Below are 22020 nucleotides of genomic sequence, written 5' to 3' on the forward strand. Positions count from 1 at the left end.
AACACCCTTGTGTTGGTGAGGTTTAGGGGCATAATGGAGAAAGAGAATAAGGATGAACCACTGAAGGTCAGTACTCCATGAGGAAGGCAATAAGGGGAGTTGAGGAGTCAATGAGAGTGAGGATTAGGAAGCAAAATGACCAGGGATACACAAGAATCCTTCACAACATTAGGGAAATATGGAACAGGTCAGATGAGGGCTGTGCAGCTTTGTTTGCTTATTAGAGGGAAAGGGGTCAACACTAAGAGGCTGAAGGACTTGGAACCTTCAAGTGATGCTTGAAGGCCTTTCTCTGTCACATCATAAAATAAATATTCACTCATATATTCTCTCTTAGGTTACCTTATACTTTTGTTTTTTGCATTTAACTCTTTAACATATTTAACTGTGTGAAATCACTTTTCCACCCATATGATTTATAACTCTCCTTTGCCCCTCTGATTTATAACAAATAGTAGGCATTTGGTAAAAACATGTTGAATCAATGACATAGTTACTGAACACCAGTAAAGTTTCTTTCACCAGGAAAAGTTAAATCTTGAATATTAACTATAAACTTTAATCTACATAGCATTGATTTGAATTCCCAATTCTAACCTCAATGGTAATCCTAGCGGTGATGAAAACCTCAACATAAATAATAAGTGTAATAGTCTTAACTCTGATCTTTAATCAAGGCTAAACAGCCTCTGTTGTCACAAGAGAAAATGGAAAATGGGATGAATAATAGAGAGAAAAGCAAAGCTATCTTGGGAAAGCAAGAGACAGGAAGGAACACAGCACACAGCACTTCCCAGACTCAGTCTTCTCCATTTCATCACTATGCCCCTCAGCTTACATCTGAACGAAACCCCGACACCACTCAAACTGTTGCAGGAACGGGACCCCTTCCAGGGCCTGAAACTGGGCTCTTGCCTAACACTTGGAAATGAATTGTCCAAGGAGACACATGTGCTGACAAAGCAAGAGATTTTATTGGGAAAGGGCACCTGAGTGGAGAGCAGTAGGGTAAGGGAACCCAGGAGAACAGCTTTGCCACATGGCTGGAAGTCTCAGGTTTTATGGTGATGGGATTAGTTTCCGGGATGTCTTTAGCCAATCATTCTGGCTCAGAATCCTTCCTGGTGGTGCATGCCTTGTTCAACCAAGATGGATGCCAGACAGAAGGATTCTGGGAGGTGGTCGGATGTGTGGTGTCTCCTTTTGACGTTTCCTGAACTCTTCCGGTTGGTGGTGGCTTATTAGTTCCATGTTCCTTACGAGGATCTCCTGCATAAAACAACTCATGTAAATGGTTACTATGGTGCCTGGCCAGGGTGGGCGGTTTTAGTCAGTGTGCTTCCCCTAACAAAACTACTATGGGGATGTATTCAGTAGTGCCCCCATCTAATAATCCAAAATTCCTGTTAAGAAACATAAATGAAAAATGAGTGAAATTCGTTGGCACCCAAACCCCAAATATCATATATTTCCCGAACTCTTTAAACAGGCAGAGCACAATGCAGGAACTCAACCAGTCCACTGTGACAGAATTCATCCTAATGGGCTTTGCCTCGAACCCCAGGACCAATCCTCTGCTCTTCACCTTCTTTCTAGTCTTTTACCTGCTGATCCTTGTGAGCAACAGCCTCCTCATCACCCTCATCCACCAGGACACACGCCTCCACACGCCCATGTACTTCTTCATCAGTGTCCTCTCCATGCTGGACATGTGCTACACCACCACGACTGTGCCCCAGATGCTCGCGCATATTCTCAGCAAGAAGAGAGCCATCTCTTTTGCTAGATGTGTGGCCCAGATGTACATCTTCCTCCTCTTTGGGATCATTGAGTATTGTCTTTTCTCCATCATGTCCGTGGACAGGTACGTGGCCATCTGCCACCCTCTCCGGTATAAGGTCATCATGAGCCCCTGGGTGTGCCTTATGGTGGGCATCTGTGCAGCCTATGGTGTGCTGGATGGTCTGTCCTATACCTTCTTTGCTATGTGCCTTCCCTACTGTGGCCCTAATGAAACTGACCACTACTTCTGTGAGGTCCCTGCAGTCCTGAAGCTGGCCTGTGCAGACATATCCCTCAATGACTTGGTGAACATCATCACCGGCTTCAGTGTCATTGTGGTCCCACTCTCCCTGATTGTCCTTGTCTATGTCAACATCTTTGCCACCATCATGAAGATCTGCTCAGCCCAAGGACGGATCAAAGCCTTCTCCACCTGTACCTCCCACATTACTGTGGTCACCATGTTTGCTATTCCATGCATCATCATGTACATGAGCCCTGGCTCTGACTCCTTGTCAAACAATGGCAAGAAAATGGCCCTTTTCTACAACGTTGCCACAGCCTTCCTCAACCCTGTCATTTATAGCCTGAGGAACAAAGATGTGAACAGGGCCTTCCTCAAATTGGTGGGCAGGGGCAGGGCCCCAGAGTGACTCTCTAAAGATGAAGATGTGGGGAGCCATACAATGCAGGATGCACACTCACCCCGAACTCTTCTACCAGTCCTGAAGAGATGGTCTTCATAAAGCTAACTCTTCACCCTGGCCCAGTGAGCGAGAACAAGGTGCTTGATCATCAGAATTTTCTATGGCATTGTAGTTTGAGGCAAATATGATTAGGAAGATCTAACACAGTTGTTAAGAGCCTGGACTCTAGTGCCAGAGAGACCAAGACGAGAGACTTGGATTTACCAGTTACTAGGCATGTGAATTCTTGCAACACATTTAACTGCCCAAAGTTTGTATCTCTCCTCAGAGAGAAATTGCAATGATTAAATGAGATAATACAGAAAATGTACAGAGCACGGCATAGATAATTTCTTTTAGCAAATGTTACTTTTACTAGGAATGAATTATCAATCCTTAAATGGCAATGATCTTCCTGATCTGTGGAAGTTGCTGGATCCCTAAAGAGAAAGTTGGCGGGTGGGTGGGGAAAAGCTGGTGGAGGGGAAGAACGGAAGAAGAAACTCAGAAACTGTAAAGTGGAGATTCTTAAGGTGCAGAGGGACTTGAAAAAAAGGAAATTAACCTATATAACCCATCTACAAACTGTGCCAGTTAGAGCATCTGGGGTCAATTGAAGTTATCTTAGAAAGTTGAAAATTCTTTTATGACCATTTTTGTCTGTTCTTTTGTAGTTTTATACCTCTTGATTTCCCTTTCCTTCTTGTTTCTAATAATGTCCATTTTTGAAAACTATAGCTTCTCTTAGGTAATCTCAAGGAAAAGGGATTCTGTCCACTTGAGGATGTAGGAAATTAGAGAGGAGAGGAATGACTATAATGTGACAATGAAAAAAAAGGGACTTTAGTTAAAAATTAAGTGGGGAAACTTTTTGCTCTATTCCCCAATTTTTTTAAGGGATTTTCTCTGAAAATATGTTTATTTTTCATAGAATGTTTACAAACTTGATTGCTTTTCCCCCCAGGCTTCACCAGTCTGGGCATTACCCATATTTACTGACTACTTGCTGTCACAGGAGCTTCACCATCCAACAAAGCAATTCCCATGAGGTTATAGAAACATGTCCCATAAACTAACATGCAGACCCTTTGGGTTCTGTTTTCCTAGCTTCTTGCTGATATACACTGCCTACGAAGCTCTTTTCAGAAAAAAATCAGCTAGGCTGGCCAAAAAATATAATATGAATGTCTGTCCCCTCCATGAGAGGCCAGGTTCCATGCCAAGGGTGGAAGTTCACAATGTCCCTGAAGATATTACTTAACCCTGCTATCCAGGAGCCAGAGTGTTGCATAAACAATAAAGCAAAATTATGGGAAAATAAAAAGACAGGGCATATAGCTGCAAAATATTTACAGACATGTGAATAAAAACATTAATACAGAGGGGCTCTAACAAATTGGTAAAAAAAAAAATACAAACGCTCAGGAAAATTGGAAACAGATATGAACACATTATTTAAAAGATATCCAAGTAACAATAAACATGGGAAAATCACACCACTGTAGGCACCAAAGAAATGCAAATTAAAATACCAATGAGATATCATTTTTTACCTTTACAAACTGGAAGAATATTTAAACAATAACCAGAGATGGCCAGAAAACAATAAAACACTGATTTTTATACATTGCTAAGTGGAGTATGAGCTTCCCTGATAGCTCAGCTGGTAAAGAATCTGTCTGCAGTGCAGGAGACCTGGGTTCGAACCTGAGTTGGGACGATCCCCTGGAGAAGGGAAAGGCTACCCACTGCAGTATTCTGGCCTGGAGAACTCCATGGACTGTATAGTCCATGGGGTCACAAAGAGTCAGACGTGACTGAGCGACTTCCACTTCACTTAAATAGGGCTTCCCAGGTGGCACAGTGGTATAGAATCTGCCTGCCAATGCATGAGACACAAGTTCAATCCCTGCTTGGGGAAGATCCCCTGGAGAAGGAAATGGCAACCCACTCCACTATTCTTGCCTGGAAAATACCATGGACAGAGGAGCCTGGTGGACTACAGTCCATGCAGTCACAAAGAGTCAGACACAACTGAGCGACTAACACAACACAATGAGAGTACAGTTTGACCTAAAAAGCACATGCATATTTCACACAACCATGTGATAGTAATTAGCTGAGTCCCTGATTGTATGGCAGCCAGGACTTTACCAAGGCCCAGTCTGTGGCCAGAGCATTGCAGGGAAGAAAAATAAAAGTTTATTTCTATGCAGTCAGCCATGTTTATATTCTAAGTTCAACTCAGTTTGAATGTGTGGTCAAACTTAAAGTCGACCGACTGCTGAAAAATCAGCAAATTAGATTTCAACTCAATCCCAGATATACTCATGCTCACCAGAAGGCTGTCAAATGGAGTTGTGGAAACAGTCATTCACTTTGAACCTGGTCAAGAAGGCTGCAGAGATGAGGCCCACAGAGCCCAGGAGACCTACCTGGATGACATCTAACACTGTCTCCAGCTCTGAGGGTCATAATTACTAGAGATTTGCAGAGCAGGAGCACCAGGCACATCACCCCTTCCTCCATTACTTTCCTGTTATAGACAGTCCTCACCTGTTCCCGGAGTGGTACCTATCAAAACTGGTTGCAGTTATAGATTCCTCTGTGTCTCTAATGGGATGCATAATTATCTCCTGGCCACTAGCAGGTGATGGGAGTGGTGATCACAGAAAGTGCCAGGTTCTGCTTCTGATGAACACAACGGATGCTGTCCCCACATTAAAGTGTCACTGGTATTGAGTAAGTGGTATCTGATAGTCAGGCTCCAGTGACCTGCAAGGACCAGCTCCCAATTAGCTCCTCTAGTTCAGAGTTCAAGAAGCTTTGCAAGATCAGAAATACTACCTTTTGGTTAAATTCAGGTGGTCCAAGGTTTGCACCAAACAGAAGAGTGGCTGCTACAAAGCCATGCCAAGCAGGCTAGCCCTGCATAGGCTTGCTATACATAGCAGTCAGTGTTCCCTTAAAAAAGATAGCCACTTCACATGCTATGGGTAAAAAAAAAACTATTTTTTTTAAGGGACCTTAAACAACTGTCCCAAGAACTGGGGAAGTAAAGACCTGGAAGGGGCATTGGAGGATCCGAGTAAAATCACTATTCATTCATCATGAATCACTGGGCAAAGGTAGAGAAGTCAGAGCTTACAGGAAGATCTGAGAAGCCCCAGATCCAGTCATTTAACAGGCCATAACAGGGGAGTGCTTAAAAAGCTCCTTGGGAACCTGTTGCCTTTGAGAGTCCACAGTCAAGTCCTCAATTTAATTTAATCATTTCTTAAAAGGGCCTATATCCAAACATGGTTACATTCTGAGATATGGAATGGCTAGGACTTCAACATATGAAATTGGAACAGTAGGGAGCAGACACAATTCAGTCCAAAACACAGAGTAAGACAGTAATTCTTGAAAAAAAGGAGATATGCAGGAAGAGATTTTTGGCCAAGGGTACCACAAGCAAGTGGCCACAAGTAAGTGGAAACCAAGCAGAGAGCAGTAATCCCTATACTGGGTGAAACAAAGATCAGAACTGTGAGCTGTTGAGACAGTGAAGAATTTGTGAAACACAGGTTTGAGAGAAGAAGAAACTTTACAGAAAAAGGACTCCAGAAATTTACATAGAGGCCTCCTTCAGCCATTAGCAAATCACTGACAAGCATACACACAGGGTGAAATGAGACATGGAAGAAACAACTACTTGGGTCTGTGAAGTGAATGAAAATTCAGGTGCTTGTACCATGCAGGGAGACACTGAAGTTGTCATCCAAAGTGGAGCTAACTCACTATATACTCCAGGCTCCCAAAATAACTCTATCTTAGGAGTAGAGCTATTCAGTCCTTAAAGGAAGAGTTGCTCCTGACTTACTGTGAGAGCCAAAAGCAAAGCCTCAACAGGATCAAACTGATATGACAATAAGTTAGTGCTCTGTCAGACAACCTTCAACATTTTTTGAAGGGAAACAACATAATGCAGACTATCAACTCTGTAGCATCCTGTAAGTTGAAATAATTCCCTAAAAAAAATCAAATTTTACTAGACATATAAAGAAGCAGGAGGAAGTAACTCAGAATCAGAGAAAAAACAGTCAACAGAAACATTTACAGAAATGATGTGGACATTGAAATTAACAGAAAAACTTTAAAACAGCTTGTCTAATAAACACACTAAAGAATTGTTGAAGGAAAATACGGATATAATGAGTGGATAGATGGGGGATCACAACAGAAAATGGAAATAAATAAACATGAAGAAAGAATAGTCTTCAATGGGAGGAGATCAAGATGGCGAAGTAAGAGGGTATGGGGTTCACATATCCCCATGAACACATCAAAAATACATCTATATATGGAATAATTCTTTCTGAAAACAAACTGGAAACCAGCAGAGGGACTCCTGTATGACCATGTCTTTAAGAAAGATATACATGTAACTGGGTGAAAATAGAAGAAAAGTGATCGGGTCAGGCCCTGTGCCCCTGAGAGGAGACCTGGGAAAAGGGAGATTGCAGATACCCACCCTGGGGAGTGAGCAGGTCAAGACACAGACTGGATGTCCCAGTCCTGGGGTTCTACATGGAGAAGACAAGCTCTCTTGGCTGGTTGGGGATTTGCTGGGTCAGGCAGAAAGACTGGGGAAACCTGGACTTTGCTCATGAGGAGTGCTTGCCCGCAGGTTTGCCCCTGAGACAGGACAGAGAGAAGTCTGCTTAAGTAATTGTCTGCTGGGTTTCCCAAGACAGCCTCACAATGCCCCATTGGAGTCAAGGGAAACCCGGCCCCACTCAGTCCATGCCACAAGCAGCAATGGATCTGGGGTGGCCAGGACTGGGAAGAGGACTAGATCTTGAGCTGCAAAGACGACCCAGTCCAGGAGCTGAGCCTTAATGGGGTGATGGTGGCCCTTATTGGAACTTACTCAAGCAGCACCTCAGAAGCAGCCCAGTTGCTGCCTGATTTTCTAATAGAGACCAAATGGGGATTTGAACCTAGATCAGGATTCAGTGAGGCAACAACACTAAACAGTTGACCCAGCACTGCCTGTCACATTAGACAAACTTCCTTGTTTGTTTATCTGTTTAAGGAGGTGCAGTCCCCTCTTGAACAGTAAATCTCTGCTTGAAATCCCAAGAATGTCACATTCATGAGGCCCACTCTCTTTAAGGGAGGAAGGACATTGCCACCACACAGGCAGTGTCTCCTCCCACCAGCTAGAGAAGTGTGTGGCCTGGGCAGGTGTCCTCTACTGTGGACGCAGGCTTCCAGGCTCCTGTCCCTACCACAAGATGTCTGGGTGTCACACCAGAGATCAGGGCTGGCCCTTAATATTGCTCACTTTTTGCTGTCAGAAGACTTACCACTGACTGAACCCCTCTGTGTACCATAAGCTGTGCTAAGTGTCTTACAGGTACCTTCTTAACACTCATAGCACTGCTTTCCATTCTAAACAGGATGAAAATGAAGCTCAGAGAGGGAAAGTGATTTGTACAAGGCCATATGGCTAGGAAGTAGTGGAGTCGGCATTCAGCCACCAGTCTGTCCGGTTGTCTAGTCTTTTGTTTTCTGTGAGCAAAAGAGAAAGAGGCATTGTATTTTCTGGGGCTTCAGAACCATATCCAGAGAAGGAAACAAATTGTCAAGAGATAAAATATATCAAGATCTACGACTGTATCTTGAATATTATAAATAATACTGCTATAAAAAATTGGTTTCATGTATCTTTCAGAATTAGTACTTTTATCTTCTTCATATATAGTCTGGGCAGAGAGTATAGTATCCCCAGTTTTGGTCTTTTTCTCAATATTCCTTTGGCAATTCAGAGACTTTTGTGATTCTATGTAAAATTTTTGATTCTTCATTTCAATTAAATTTTTTTTTAATTTATGAGTATATTACACAGTATCTATGGCATGTTCCATGGGCAGGGCTGCCCCATATCAGGTATCTACCAGGTCCATGGCCTTCTAATCTTTGAAACAATACAATGTCCAAATTCAGACACACTTCGAGAGTGAAAGGCAGAGTTTTAACTAATTACAGAAATTAATTGATCTATAATAGGCATAAACCGTAACTGTCCCATGAAAACTAGGGTATGCGATCACCCTATCCAATCCCATCCTTGGCTAGCCTACTCTCTCCCCATAGTTGGAAACAAGCACTATAGTTGATACTTTTTAGCCCTAAAATCCATCTTACCTGGATAAATATGCTATTTCTCTGGGCACCTAAGCATTCCGGCCCATTACTCTGAGATAACATCCAGGCATGCTCAGCTGCTGCTTTGTCCAACTTCGTGTTCCAGTTATATGGATACTAACAGGACTTTTTTGGTCTTTGCCTTGGGGACCTGTTTTAAGATGACATGCCCTTTCTAGAACCCCTTCCATAGCAGGACTCATCCAGTTCTGTGCTCAGTTGCCATGCAGTGGCTCAGGCCATCCTCCTACAGACAGATACCCTTTTACCACTAAGTGTCACTCCACCTGGATTCATCACTGGCCTCTACCAAGGTAAAAGTATTCTGCGTTGGCCTTAAGTCCCCAGGTGCCCAAGCTGTACTTCACCTTGCCCTGAGTTTCACCTTCATCACCACACCCTTCAGAATTTGAATTCCACCTTGAAGGGCTAGATCATCTCTCACAATTGGTCATTGCCTCCCACCCACGAAACAGGCTCCTTTCCAGTGAGGCTGCATTCAGCCACCAGTCTGTCTGGCTGTCTGGTCTTTTGCTTTCTGTGTTGCACAAGAAAGAGTGGCATCATGGGTAAAATACATAACTGCAGCAGTTAACGAAGCCAACCTAGTCTGATGCTTTTCTCTCCTAGAGTTCCAGTAGGACCCAAGAGGGTACTTTGCTGGGGAGCATCCTTCCAGTGGGTCCAAGGAAGACTGTGCCTCTGTCCTGGCCTCTGACCACCTGGTTCCTACACCCAGCCTTGCAGACATGCTATCATCTGACTATACATACCCTGTAAGTCAGCATTGCAACAGAGATGCTACAGTAGAATGACTTGGAATCTGGAAGATCCAAGTTCAAATTCCTACTACACAATTTATTTGCTATGTGGTATGAATAAGTCATTTAATTCTCTTAAACTCTCTGTCTGCTGACAAATCAAGTGACTTACCTACCTTGTCCTGAGGATTAATTACATTATGCATAGCACCCAGTGTAGCATCTGATAAGAGTAAGTGTTCACATAAAAAGCTGCTCAACATCCCTAATAATTAGAGAAAGGCATATCAAAACTACAATGGGGTATCACCTCACACAAGTCAGAATGGCCACCATCAAAAAATCTACAAACAATAAATGCTGGATAGGATGTGGAGAAAGGGAACCCTCCTACAATGCTGTTGGGAATATAAACTGATACAGCCATTATAGAAAACAGTATGGAGATTCCTTAAAATACTAGGAATAAATCTATCATATGACTCAGCAATCCCACTACTGGGCATATACCCTGAGAAGGCCACAATTCTAAAAGATACATGTACCCCAATGCTAATTGCAGCACTGTACAATAGCCAGGACATGGAAGCAACCAAGATGCCCATCTACAAATGAGTGGGTAAAGAAGCTGTGGTACATATATACAATGGAATATTACTCGGCCATAAAAAAGAATGAATTTGAGTCAGTTCTAGTGAGGTAGATGAAACTAGAGCCTGTTATACAGAGTGAAATAAGTCAGAAGTATAAAAATAAATACTGTATATTAACACATATATATGGCACATGGAAAAATGGTATTGTTGAACCTATATGCAGGTAAGGAATGGAGACACAGATGTAGAGAATGGAGTTGTGGACACAGTGGGGGAAGGAAAGAGTGGGGCAAATGGAGAAAGTAGCATCAATATATTGAAACTATCATGTGTAAAGTAGGTAACTGGTGAGAAGCTGCTCGTCAGTTATCTATCTAGAGCACAAGGAGCCCAGCCTGGCAATTTGTGATGACCAAGGGGTGGGACACAGGGAGGGGAAGGAGGTTCAATATGCATAATTATGGCTAATTCACATTGTTGTACGGCAAAAACCAGTACAACATTACAAAGCAATTTTCCTCCAATTAAAAAATTTAAAAAGAGTAAGTGTTCAATAATATGTGGTGGTTGCTATAGTAATAGATTTAGTAGCATTTAGACCACAATTAGGTACATGGTCTTTGAAAATAGTGCTGTTGTTGTTTAGTTGGTAACGCGTGCCTGACCCTTTGTAACCACATGGACTGTAGTCCACCAGGCTCCTCTCTTCATGGGATTCCCCAGGCAAATATACTGAAGTGGGTTGCCATTTCCTTCTCCAGGGGATCTTCTCGACCCAGGGATCAAGTCCATATCTCCTGCATTGGCAGGTGGGTCCTTTACCACTGAGCCACCAGGGAAGCCCCTGGATAGTTCAGTTCAGTTCAGTTCAGTCGTGTCTGACTCTCTGCACAGCATGCCATGCCTCCCTATCCATCAACAACTCCTGGAGTTCACCCAGACTCATGTCCATCGAGTTAGTGATGCCATCCAGCCATCTCATCCTCTGTCGTCCCCTTCTTCTCCTGCCCCCAATCCTTCCCAGCATCAGAGTCTTTTCCAATGAGTCAACTCTTCACATGAGGTGGCCAAAGTTCTGGAGTTTCAGCTTTAGCATCATTCCTTCCAAAGAAATCCCAGGACTGATCTCCTTTAGAATGGACTGGTTGGATCTCCTTGCAGTCCAAGGGACTCTCAAGAGTCTTCTCCAACACCACAGTTCAAAAGCATCAATTCTTCAGCACTCAGCCTTCTTCACAGTCCAACTCCCACATCCATACATGACCACAGGAAAAACCATAGCCTTGACTAGACGGACCTTTGTGGGCAAAGTAATGTCTCTGCTTTTGAATATGCTATCTAGGTTGGTCATAACTTTCCTTCCAAGGAGTAAGCGTCTTTTAATTTCATGGCTGCAGTCACCATCTACAGTGATTTTGGAGCCCAGAAAAATAAAGTCTGACAGTGTTTCCACTGTTTCCCCATCTATTTCCCATGAAGTGATGGGACCAGATGCCATGATCTTAGTTTTCTGAATGTTGAGCTTTAGGCCAACTTTTTCACTCTTCTCTTTCACTTTCATGAAGAGGCTCCTTAGTTCCTCTTCACTTTCTGCCGTAAGGGTGGTGTCATCTGCATATCTAAGGTTATTGTTATTTCTCCCGGCAATCTTGATTCCAGCTTGTGCTTCTTCCAGCCCAGCGTTTCTCATGATGTACTCTGCATAGAAGTTAAATAAGCAGGGTGACAATATACAGCCTTGACGTACTCCTTTTCCTATTTGGAACCAGTCTGTTGGTCCATGTCCAGTTCTAACTGTTGCTTCCTGACCTGCATACAGATTTCTCAAGAGGCAGGTCAGGTGGTCTGGGATTTTCCACAGTTTATTGTGATCCACACAGTCAAAGGCTTTGGCATAGTCACTAAAGCAGAAATAGATGTTTTTCTGGAGCTCTCTTTCTTTTTTGATGATCCAGAGGATGTTGGCAATTTGGTCTCTGGTTCCTCTGCCTTTTCTAAAACCAGATTGAACATCTGGAAGTTCACGGTTCACATATTGCTGAAGCCTGGCTAGTTATGAGGGCACTAATAAGTATTAGCAGCATTTATATTATCTATATCCAGCCTAAGTTTTATCTCTGCTCCATAAGTGGCCTGGATAAGATGAATAAGCACATAAAAGGCAAATGAAAGTGCTTTGGATGGAAACAAAGCACACTGTATTAGTATTTGTCACTGTGCCACAGTGATGTAGCCACTCAGCTGTAAGACTCCTCCCTCCACTAAGTCTCAGTGGGAAGGAATTTCAGTCCCCACACAGGGACTTGTTCTATTTACACTGCCTTTGGCTCAGGAACTGCTAAAGAACCTGCAGTGCAGTGGTGGTTCAAGAAGTTTTGCAAAGGGGACGAGAGCCTTGATGATGAGGAGCATGGTGGCCAAACATCAGAAGTTGACAACGACCAGCTAAGAGAATCATCAAAGCTGATCCTCTTACAACTACCTGAGAAGTTGCCGAAGAACTCAGCATCAACCATTCTATGGTTGGTTGGCCTTTGGAGCAAATTGGAAAGGTGAAGAAGCTCGATAAGTGGGTGTCTCATGAGGGGACCACAAATCAAAAATACCATTGTTTTGAAGTGTCATCTTCTCTATCCTATGCAACAACAACCATTTCTCCATTGGATTGTGATGTGTAATGAAAAGCAGATTTTATATGATAAACAGTGACAACCAACTCAGAGGCTGGGCTGAGAAGAAGCTCCAAAGCACTTTTCAAAGCCAAACTTGCACCAAAAAAAGGTCATGGTCACTGTTTGGTGGTCTGCTATTGGTCTGACTCACTACAGCTTTCTGAATCTCAGCAAAACCACTATATCTGAGAAGCAAGCTCAGCAAATCAATGAGATGCATTGAAAACTGCACCAGCAGCAGCTGGCATTGGTTAACAGAAAGGGCCCGATTCTTCTCCACGACAACGCCCAGCAGCACATTGCACAACCAGTGCTTCAAAAGTTGAACAAATTGGGCTATGAAGTTTTGCCTCATCTGCCATATTCACCTGACTTCTTGCCAAATGACTACCACTTCTTCAAGCATCTCGATAACTTTTTGCAGAGAAACCATTTCCACAACCAGCAGGAGACAGAAAATGCTTTCCAAGAGTTTGCTGAATCCCAAGGCATGGATTTTTATGCTATAGGAATAAGCAAACTTATTTCTCATTGGCAAAAATGTGTTGATTGTAATTGTTCATATTTTGATTAATAAGGTTAATCAACCCTATTTTGAGCTTAGTTACAGTGATTTAGAAATCACAGTCCAAAACTGCAATTACTTTTGTACCAGCCTCCAGAGCTGTGAGAAAATAAATTTGTCTTGTTTAAACCACTCATTCTATAGTATTCTGTTATGGCAACCCTGGTAAACTGATACATACTGTCTGTTGTCCAATGCCTGAAAAGCATCGCTACATAAATTTTCTTCTGCTTTATAGTTAGTTTTTTTTTAAATAATGGAAGGTAGTTCTAATACATGTTAATCATGTCCAGAAACAAAAGTCCCTCCCCATATTTGAAATTTGAAAACTACTTCCAATAATCCCTGAATAAAAGAGAAATTAAAAATATAGAATAAAGATGTTTTGCCATAAAGGCAGCTGGATTGTGGTATTGTCAACTTGGGTCACACTTCCTCCCACAATTGTGGAAGTTTCAGTTCCTAAAATACATACATTATTCCTAAAATAATCCTTAACTGGTAAAGGTGGGTCCTGTTTTCCAGAATCTTCTTCTTTGTATGTTTTGGGATTTGGCCTGAAGAAGTGAAGTAGCAGTTCTTAATGTTGGCGTGGAAGTCTTCATGATCAGATACAGTGATGGCTAGACGCTGAGGGTCACTGGGTCTTAGTTTGTCCTTGTTTTCCTTGGTAAGCTTATTTTACCAAAAGCTGGCCCTGGGACCAACAGTAACCCCTGGACCACACGTGAATGCTTGGCTATGGACACTCAAAGGCAATAGGTTTCCAGAAACCTCTTTAAGACCTCTGTTATGATCTATTAAGTGACTGGATCTGGAGCTTCTCAGATCTTCTTACAAGCTCTGACTTGTCTAACATGACCAGAGGTTCAAGATGAATGAGTAATGATTTTACTCTGATCCTCCAATGACCCTTCTAGTTCATCTCCAATGACACTTCCTCAGTTCTTGGCACAGTTGTGTAAGGTCTAATTCCTAACATAAGCTCTTTATCCATAGCATGTCCAGAAGTTATCTTTCTTGAGTGAACCTGAGTGCTACATATAGGAAACTTGCGCGGGACTAGCCTGCCTGACATGGCCTTGTAGCAGCCACCTCTTTTGCCTGTCGGAAACCACAAACCAGGTGAGTTTAACCAAAATGGTAGTACCTCTAATCTGGTAAATCTCCTTGAACTGTGAAGTAGAGGAGCTAACTGGGGGCTGAGCCCTGCAAGTTATTGGAGCCTGCCCATGAGATACTACTTACTCAATGCCAGTGGCACTTTAATATGGAAAGAGCATCCTTTGTGTTCATCAGAAGCAGAGCCTAGCGCTTCTGTGAGCACCAGTCCCATCAACTGCTAGCAGCCACAAAATCCATTAAGACACAGGAGAATCTATAACTACAACCAATTTTTATTTTTATTTATTTTTTTATTTTGCCACATGGCATGGTCTGTGCGATCTTAGTTCTCCAACTAGGAATTGAACCCATGACCCTTATAGTGGAAGGACAGATTCTTGACCACCAGGGAATTCCCTCATCAAACTGTAACCAATTCTGACAGATACTGCTCTGGGAATGTTTGAGGACTCCCTGTAAGAGGAAAACAATGGAGGAAGGGGTGATGTGCCTGGCACTCCTGGTTTGCAAATCTAGTAATCTGGTAAAATCTGATTACTAGTAATCTAGTAATTACAAATCTAGTAATCTGGTAAACTCCAATGCTTTGGCCACCTGATGCGAAGAACTGACTCATTGGAAAAGACCCTGATGCTGGGAAAGATTGAAGGCAGGAGGAGAAGGGGACGACAGAGGATGAGATGGTTGGAGGCTTCACTGACTTGATGGACATGAGTCTGAGCAAGCTCCAGGAGTTGGTGAAGGACAGGGAAGCCTGGCGTGCTGCAGTCCATGGGGTCACAAAGTCAGACACAACTGAGCAACTGAAATGAAATGAACTGAACTGAGTAATCATGATCCTCAGAGCTGGATACAGTGTCAGAGGTCATCTAGGTAGGTCACCTCATACCTGTGGGCCTCACTTCTGCAGCCTTCTACACCAGGCTCAGAGTGAATGACTGCTTCCAATACTCCATTTGGTAACCTGTTGCTGAGCATGAGTACATCTGGGACTGAGAAGAAATCTGCTTTGCTGGTTTTTCTGCTTTCAGTTAACTTACTTTCTGTCCTACCACACATTCAAATTGTGCTAAAACCTAAACTATTAATGTGGCTGACTGCATATAAATAAACCTTTTATTTTCTACAAAGCTCTGGCCACAGACTGGGTTTTAGGAAAGTCCTGGCTGCCATACACTTAGAATTTAGACTAATTACTATTACTTGGTTGTGCAAAATATGAATATGCTTTCTAGGTCAATATGTACTCCCGTGGGTAGTGTATGAAAATCCATGTCTTATTGTATTCTATCCACTTCTGTATTTTGGCCTGGAGAATTCCATGGACTGTATAGTCCATGGGGTTGCAAAGAGTTGGATACAACTGAGCAATTTTCACTTTACTTTCACTTTCAGCCACCTCTGAGTCTGTTGAAGCACTCTGCCAGTTTCAAACGGTGAAAACATAGTATCTCATTGATATTTTAATTTTAATTTCTTAGATCCCTACTGTGCTTGATTTTCCCATGTCTCTATTGATTATTTGGATTTTGTTTTCATGAACTATTCACACCTGTTGCTAGTTTTTCTGAGTGTTTGTATTTTTTCTTACCACTTCCCAAGAGTCCTTTATGTGTTAATGCTTTTATTCACGTCTGTAAATATGTTGCATTTATATGTCCTGTGTTGTTGTTTGCCTTTAATTTTGCTTCATTATTTATGCAACGCTCTGACCTCTGGGTGTTGGGTTGGTAATACCTGTGGGGATATTGTGAACCTGCACTCTCGGCATGGGCCATGGCCTCTCCAGAAGCAAACAGACACTCGTGTCATATTTTTTGGCCAGAGTAGTTAATTATTTTTTCCCGAAGGATTTCATAGGCAGTGTACATCAACACAGGGCTCAGAAAGAAGAATTCAAAGGGGCTACAAGTTAGTTTATGGGACATGCCTCTAGAACCTCATGGGAGCTTTGTTGTATGCTAAAGTTTCTGTGGCAGCCAGCAGGCAGTGAATATGGGTGATGCCCAGTAACATGATCTTTGTAGGTTGGTGAAGTGTGGGAAAAAACAACTCATGTTTGTGAAGATTCTCTGAGAAATAAACAGTTCCAGGGAAGTCATTTCAAACAAGAAGGAACAAAACAAAAAATTCCCCACTGAAATTGTAACCTCTCTCAGAGCTCCCAACATTTTGCATCTGGGGGTCACATTATATTCACCCTCCTAACTCTAGTTTCCCTCATCCTTAGAGTCCCTTTCTCTTGGGATTACCCAAGACAGGCTATAGTTTTCAAAAATGCATGTTATTAGAAACAAGGAAATCTAGAGAACAAAAAAACATGGTCATAAAAGATAATTTTTCCCCTTCTGAGAGAACTTCAATTGACCCCCAGAGGCTCTAACTGACTGAGTTTTTAGATGGGTTATATAGGTTCATTTCCTCCTCCTCAAGTTTCTTCTGCACCTTAAGAATCTCCAGTTGACGTTTCTGAGTTTATCCTTCTTCCACTCTCTGCCTACAACACCCTTTTTATTCCCATTCTCTCTGGGGATCCAGTCACTTCCAAAGACCAGAATATCACTGCTGTTTAAGGATTGATAATTCAACCCTGAGTCAAAACTCTTGAAAATTAAAACTAACATTTGCAGGCTCTGTACTAAGTACCTTTGTTGTATCGGTATTATCTCATTTAATTATTACAACTTCCCTATGAAGAAGAGATACAAACCTTAAAGTAGCTGAAAGAGCTGTAAGAATTCACATGCCTAGTGATTGGCAAAGCCAAGTCTCTCATCCTGGTCTGCCTGGCACTAGAGCCCAGGCTCTTGAACGCTGTGTCAGATCTTCCCGATCATCTTTGTCTCAAACCACATCACCACAGATAATGCTGATTGCCAAGCACCCTGTTCTTTCCCACTGAGCCAGAGTGAAGCATTAGCTTTATGGAGACCATTACTTCAGGACTTATGGAAGAGTCTTTGGTGCGAGTGCAAGTCCTGAATTGTACGTCTCCCCATATCTTTATCTTTAAAGCATTACTCTGGGGCCCTGCCCCTTCCCACCAGTTTGAGGAAAGCATTTTTCACATCCTTGTTCCTCAGGCTGTAGATGACAGGGTTGAGGAAGGCTGTGGCAATATTGTAGAAAAGGGCCATTTTCTTGCCATTGTTTGATAAAGAGTCAGAGCCAGGGCTCAGGTACGTGATACTGCATGGAATAGCGAACATGGAAACCACGGTGATGTGGGAGGCACAGGTGGAGAAGGCCTTGATCCGTCCTTGGGCTGAGCGGATCTTCATGATGGTGAAAAAGATGTTGATATAGACAATGACAATCAAGGAGAGTGGGACCACAATGACATTGAAGCCGGTGATGATGTTCACCAAGTCATTGAGGGATATGTCTGCACAGGCCAGCTTCAGGACAGCAGGGACCTCACAGAAGTAGTGGTCAATTTCATTAGGACCACAGTAGAAAAGGCGCATAGCAAAGAAGGTAAAGCACAGACCACCCACCACACCATAGGCTGCACAGATGCCCACCATGAGAAGGCACACCCAGGGGCTCATGATGACCTTATACCGGAGAGGGTGGCAGATGGCCACGTACCTGTCCACGGACATGATGGAGAAAAGACAGTACTCGGTGGTCCCAAAGAGGAGGAAGAGGTACATCTGGGCCACACATCTAGCAAAAGAGATGGCTCTCTTCTTGCTGAGAATATGCGCGAGCATCTGGGGCACAGTTGTGGTGGTGTAGCACATGTCCAGCATGGAGAGGACACTGATGAAGAAGTACATGGGCGTGTGGAGGCGTGTGTCCTGGTGGATGAGGGTGATGAGGAGGCTGTTGCTCACAAGGATCAGCAGGTAAAAGACTAGAAAGAAGGTGAAGAGCAGAGGATTGGTCCTGGGGTTCGAGGCAAAGCCCATTAGGATGAATTCTGCCACAGTGGACTGGTTGAGTTCCTGCATTGTGCGCTGCCTGTTTAAAGAGTGGGGGATATGTAATTTATTGGATTTTGGTGCCAAGGGATTCTCATCCTAGTTTGATTTATGTTTCCTAACAGGAAGTTTGGATTAGCAGATGGGGGCACTACTGTTCATGGGATTTGGTTCAGGATTAAGTTGAGGGTCATCATGATGAAATGGTGAAGACCAAGTCAGGGAAGTGCCGTAGTCTATGTTCCATTCTGTTACTCCCTTTCCTGAGACAGTCATGCTTTTTCCTCTGTTGTTCATGTCAATTTCTGTTTCTCTTGAGACAAGAGAGCTTGCTAAGACTCACTTTAGGGATCAGAGTTAAGACTATTACACTCATTATTTGGGTTGTTGTTTTTATTACTGTTAGGATTGGCATTAAGGTTGTAAATGGTGATTAAAGTCAAGGCTATTGTAAAGTTTAGCAATAGAATTTAAGATTTACTTTTTCTGGTGAATGGAATTTACTGGTGTTCATTAATTATGTCATTGATTCAATATGTTTTTGCCAAATGTTCACTGTTTGTTATAAATCAGAGGAACAAGGAAGAGTCAAAAACAGTATGAGTGGGAAAGTTTTCACACGGTCGACTATAATGAATTCTAAATACTTTAAAGAGTTCAAGGCAAATAATGAAACTATAATAACCTAGGAGAATATATACATGGGTGAATATTTATTTTATGATGGGACAGAGAAAGGCCTTGAAGCCTCACCTGACTGTTCAAGGCTCTTCAGCCTCATGATATTGACTCTTTTCTCTCTAATAACCAAACAAAGCAACAGAACTCCTCATCTTAGCTGCTCTATATTTCCCTAGTATTGTTGAAGATTTCTTGGGCATTCCTGGTCATTTTGCTCTAAAATCCTTGTTCTCAGTGAATTTTTGATTCCCTTCACTGCCTTTCTTGTCATCCCTATGCTCTTTCTTCTTCATGCCCCCAAACCTCACCAACACGAGAATGCTCTTTGTAAGACTTGCCCTGAAGGTATGGGTAAGAGGAAGATGACTTATGAGGTAGTGCAGAACAGAAAACTATTTTTAAAATGAACATTTAATGTTGTAAAGTCCCTAAGTTATCTGTGCAACAGTTTTGCATCTCTAGTTCCCAGCCAGCTGGCAAGTGACTGGAGACTGTTCTTCCTAGAACCTCCTCCCACCTATCCTGGTCTCCCTATTCTAGGACTCTCCTTACTTTCATTACCTGGGCAACCAGCCACAAACCCAGTGCCTCTAACTCAGTGCTTCAAACTTCACTGTGTATCTGAGTCACCTGGATGGTTTGTCAGATGCTATTGTGCCTCACACAGAGTTTTAATTTAGAAGGCTCATTTTGCCTATGGAAAAATGAGAGATGTGGGGAGAGATTTTCATCAAGGAGGTTTATTGCAGTATTATTTCTAATGGGGAAAACTGCACACAACTTAAATATCCTATAACAGGGGACTGATTACATAAATTATGGTCTACTGATATAATTGAATACCTTATAACATTTAAAATAGTACTTTGCAGGCTATTTCACATTATGGGGAAATGCTTCAACAGATTGTTAAGTTAAAAAGCAGAATAGGAAACTATATATGACCCAGTTCAAATATTATAATGATTTATAAAATTGGACTAAAATTTAAAAGAAATATATGAAATAGGTTAACAGTGGTCATTTCTGGTGATTAGATTCATAGGTGATATTTAGTTCTTAAAGTTCTTTGAACTTTCCAAACTTATTACAAGAAACACAAGCAATTTTTATAATAAGGAATAAAGTTCAAGTGAACTTTTTTTTTTTTTTGCTGTGGACCATTTTTAAAGTTTTTATTGAATTTCTCATAATTTTCTTTCTGTTATTTATGTCCTGGTTTTATGGCTGTGAGGCACGTGGGATCTTAGGTCCCAGACCAGGAGTGGAACCAGAATTCCTTGCATTGGGAGGCAAAGTCTTAACCACTGGATTGCCAGAGAAGTCCCTGAGTGATACTTCGAGGATGGAATATACAGGAATTTGGCTTTTCAATTCAGACTAGTTACATAAAAGGGTGAATATGAGAGAGGAAGATTAGAGATGGAGAAAGGCATGCTGGACCTAGCAAGGTTTAAAGGAGAATGGAAGGAAGAGCTTCTCTGTTGTCTGAGCTCATCCCCTCCACTGACCTACACTTAGGAATCAACTGTTTCATGCAAGTACATTCTCTGGTCAAGGTTAAAGTGTTTTGACTAGGAGATAGGTCCTAAGTGATAGAGATCCTTGAACAAGGTCTCTGGTGATGAGAAGCTGCCCAGTCATCATCCCCAGCTTGTGCCTGCAGGTTGAGGGTAGGAGGAGACGTGAATGACAGGACTCTGCTCCCCAGGACTCCTTTTTCTCTTGATGAGTTTGTGTCTTTTTCCTGAATGGAGCCTGGGGAATGGTTTCTACCTTTACTTTCCTTGGCTGATTTGCTGTGTGTCTTAAGGGCCGTTTGCTTGGCCTTTCTGAACTTCAGGTTCTGACCCTGTCACAGCCAGATTTGATGATGACTTGTTGCCAATGGCTTCCCTGGTGGCTCAGATGGTAAAAGCATCTGCCTATAATGCAGGGGACCTGGGTTCGATCCCTGGGTCAGGAAGATCCCCTGGAGAAGGAAATGGCTCTTCCCGTACTCTTGCCTGGAAAATCTCATGGACGGAGGAGCCTGGTAGGCTTCAGTCCATAGGGTCGCAAGGAGTCGGACATGACTGAGCAACTTCACTTTCACTTTCTGTTGCAATGAAGAAACAGAAAGGGATTGTGTGACTGACAAGTCCTGGTAGAAATGAGCGCCCAGTCCTCAAATTGGCTGGAGCTGGGGGTGGGTGTGCCAGCCTCAGGCCATAGTTAGATGTAATGGAAATTAGAGAAAATTGGTTTTCTTTGTAACTTTGGATCCTTATATTTATCTCCTATTCACATACCTATAGGATTCCCTGGTGGCTCAGGGGTAAAGAATCCGCCTGCCAATACAGGAGTACAGGAGTCATGGGTTTGATCCCCGGGTCAGGAAGATCCTCTGGAGAAGAAGATGGCAACCCACTCCAGTAATTTTGTCAAGGAAATCCTATGGACGGAATAGCCTGGTGGGCTACAGTCCATGGAGTCGCAAAAGAATCGGACACAACTTAGTGACTAAGCAACAATACATACCTAGTCTCCTGCAGTGCAGGCTAAGAGATGAAAACTCAAAGTAGCTTTGAATTTTCACTTTTCCCATTTACTGCCACGACTGAGCAAGTAATTGTTTGTTATCTGTAAAATTAAAAAAAAAAAGCTTTATTGCAATAAAACATGATTCTGTCAAGTTCTGAAGGTATGCTTTCTCCTTCCTTCACCTTCTCCAGCTCTTTCCCTTTCCCTTCCCCCAGCATCAGCAGAGACCTGCATAGCTAAAAATAAGCCAGAGAAACAGATAAAACTAGAAAGCAACAAAAGCAGAGAGAATGATGGGAAAAGATAGAGAGGACCCTGAAGGGAGGGAGAGACACAAACACAAACGGCAAGAAGGCAGAGAGAGGCACAGAGAATCAGAATCTGGGGGTGGTGCACAGACAGGAAGAGAGGAAAACGGATGGTGGGCATGTAATTGACATCAACAGGAGGAGAAGGCGGGAGCTCAGAAGGAGGAAGACGATGGGAGAATGTTTATTCTCTTTGTGTA

The 22020-nt window shown here is 42.7% G+C and overlaps 2 protein-coding genes across 31 annotated transcripts in view; one reads left to right on the forward strand and one right to left on the reverse strand.

The window, feature by feature from the left end:
- The window catches only part of LOC102286905 (olfactory receptor 2A12), a 151219-nt gene extending 129563 nt beyond the window's left edge, over positions 1–21656 (forward strand). For 15 of the 30 annotated variants that reach the window (XM_070368297.1, XM_070368296.1, XM_070368299.1 and 12 more), the window contains one exon: positions 1490–2804. In XM_070368297.1, the coding sequence (XP_070224398.1) occupies positions 1490–2435 (946 nt within the window). In that variant the 3' untranslated portion in view covers positions 2436–2804. Of the gene's footprint in view, positions 1–1489; positions 2805–9293; positions 9440–21286 lie in introns of those variants that run through there. The other 15 variants (XR_011463737.1, XR_011463735.1, XR_011463734.1 and 12 more) reach the window with 3 other exon arrangements.
- LOC102266512 (olfactory receptor 2D2) lies at positions 17400–18338 on the reverse strand. The gene has a single exon (XM_005906859.2). The coding sequence runs from the start codon at positions 18336–18338 to the stop codon at positions 17400–17402; it is 939 nt and encodes a 312-aa protein (XP_005906921.2).
- Positions 21657–22020: the final 364 nt, after the last annotated feature.

The sequence above is a fragment of the Bos mutus genome, chromosome 3 (genome assembly GCF_027580195.1).
Source record: "Bos mutus isolate GX-2022 chromosome 3, NWIPB_WYAK_1.1, whole genome shotgun sequence".
NCBI lineage: Eukaryota > Metazoa > Chordata > Mammalia > Artiodactyla > Bovidae > Bos > Bos mutus.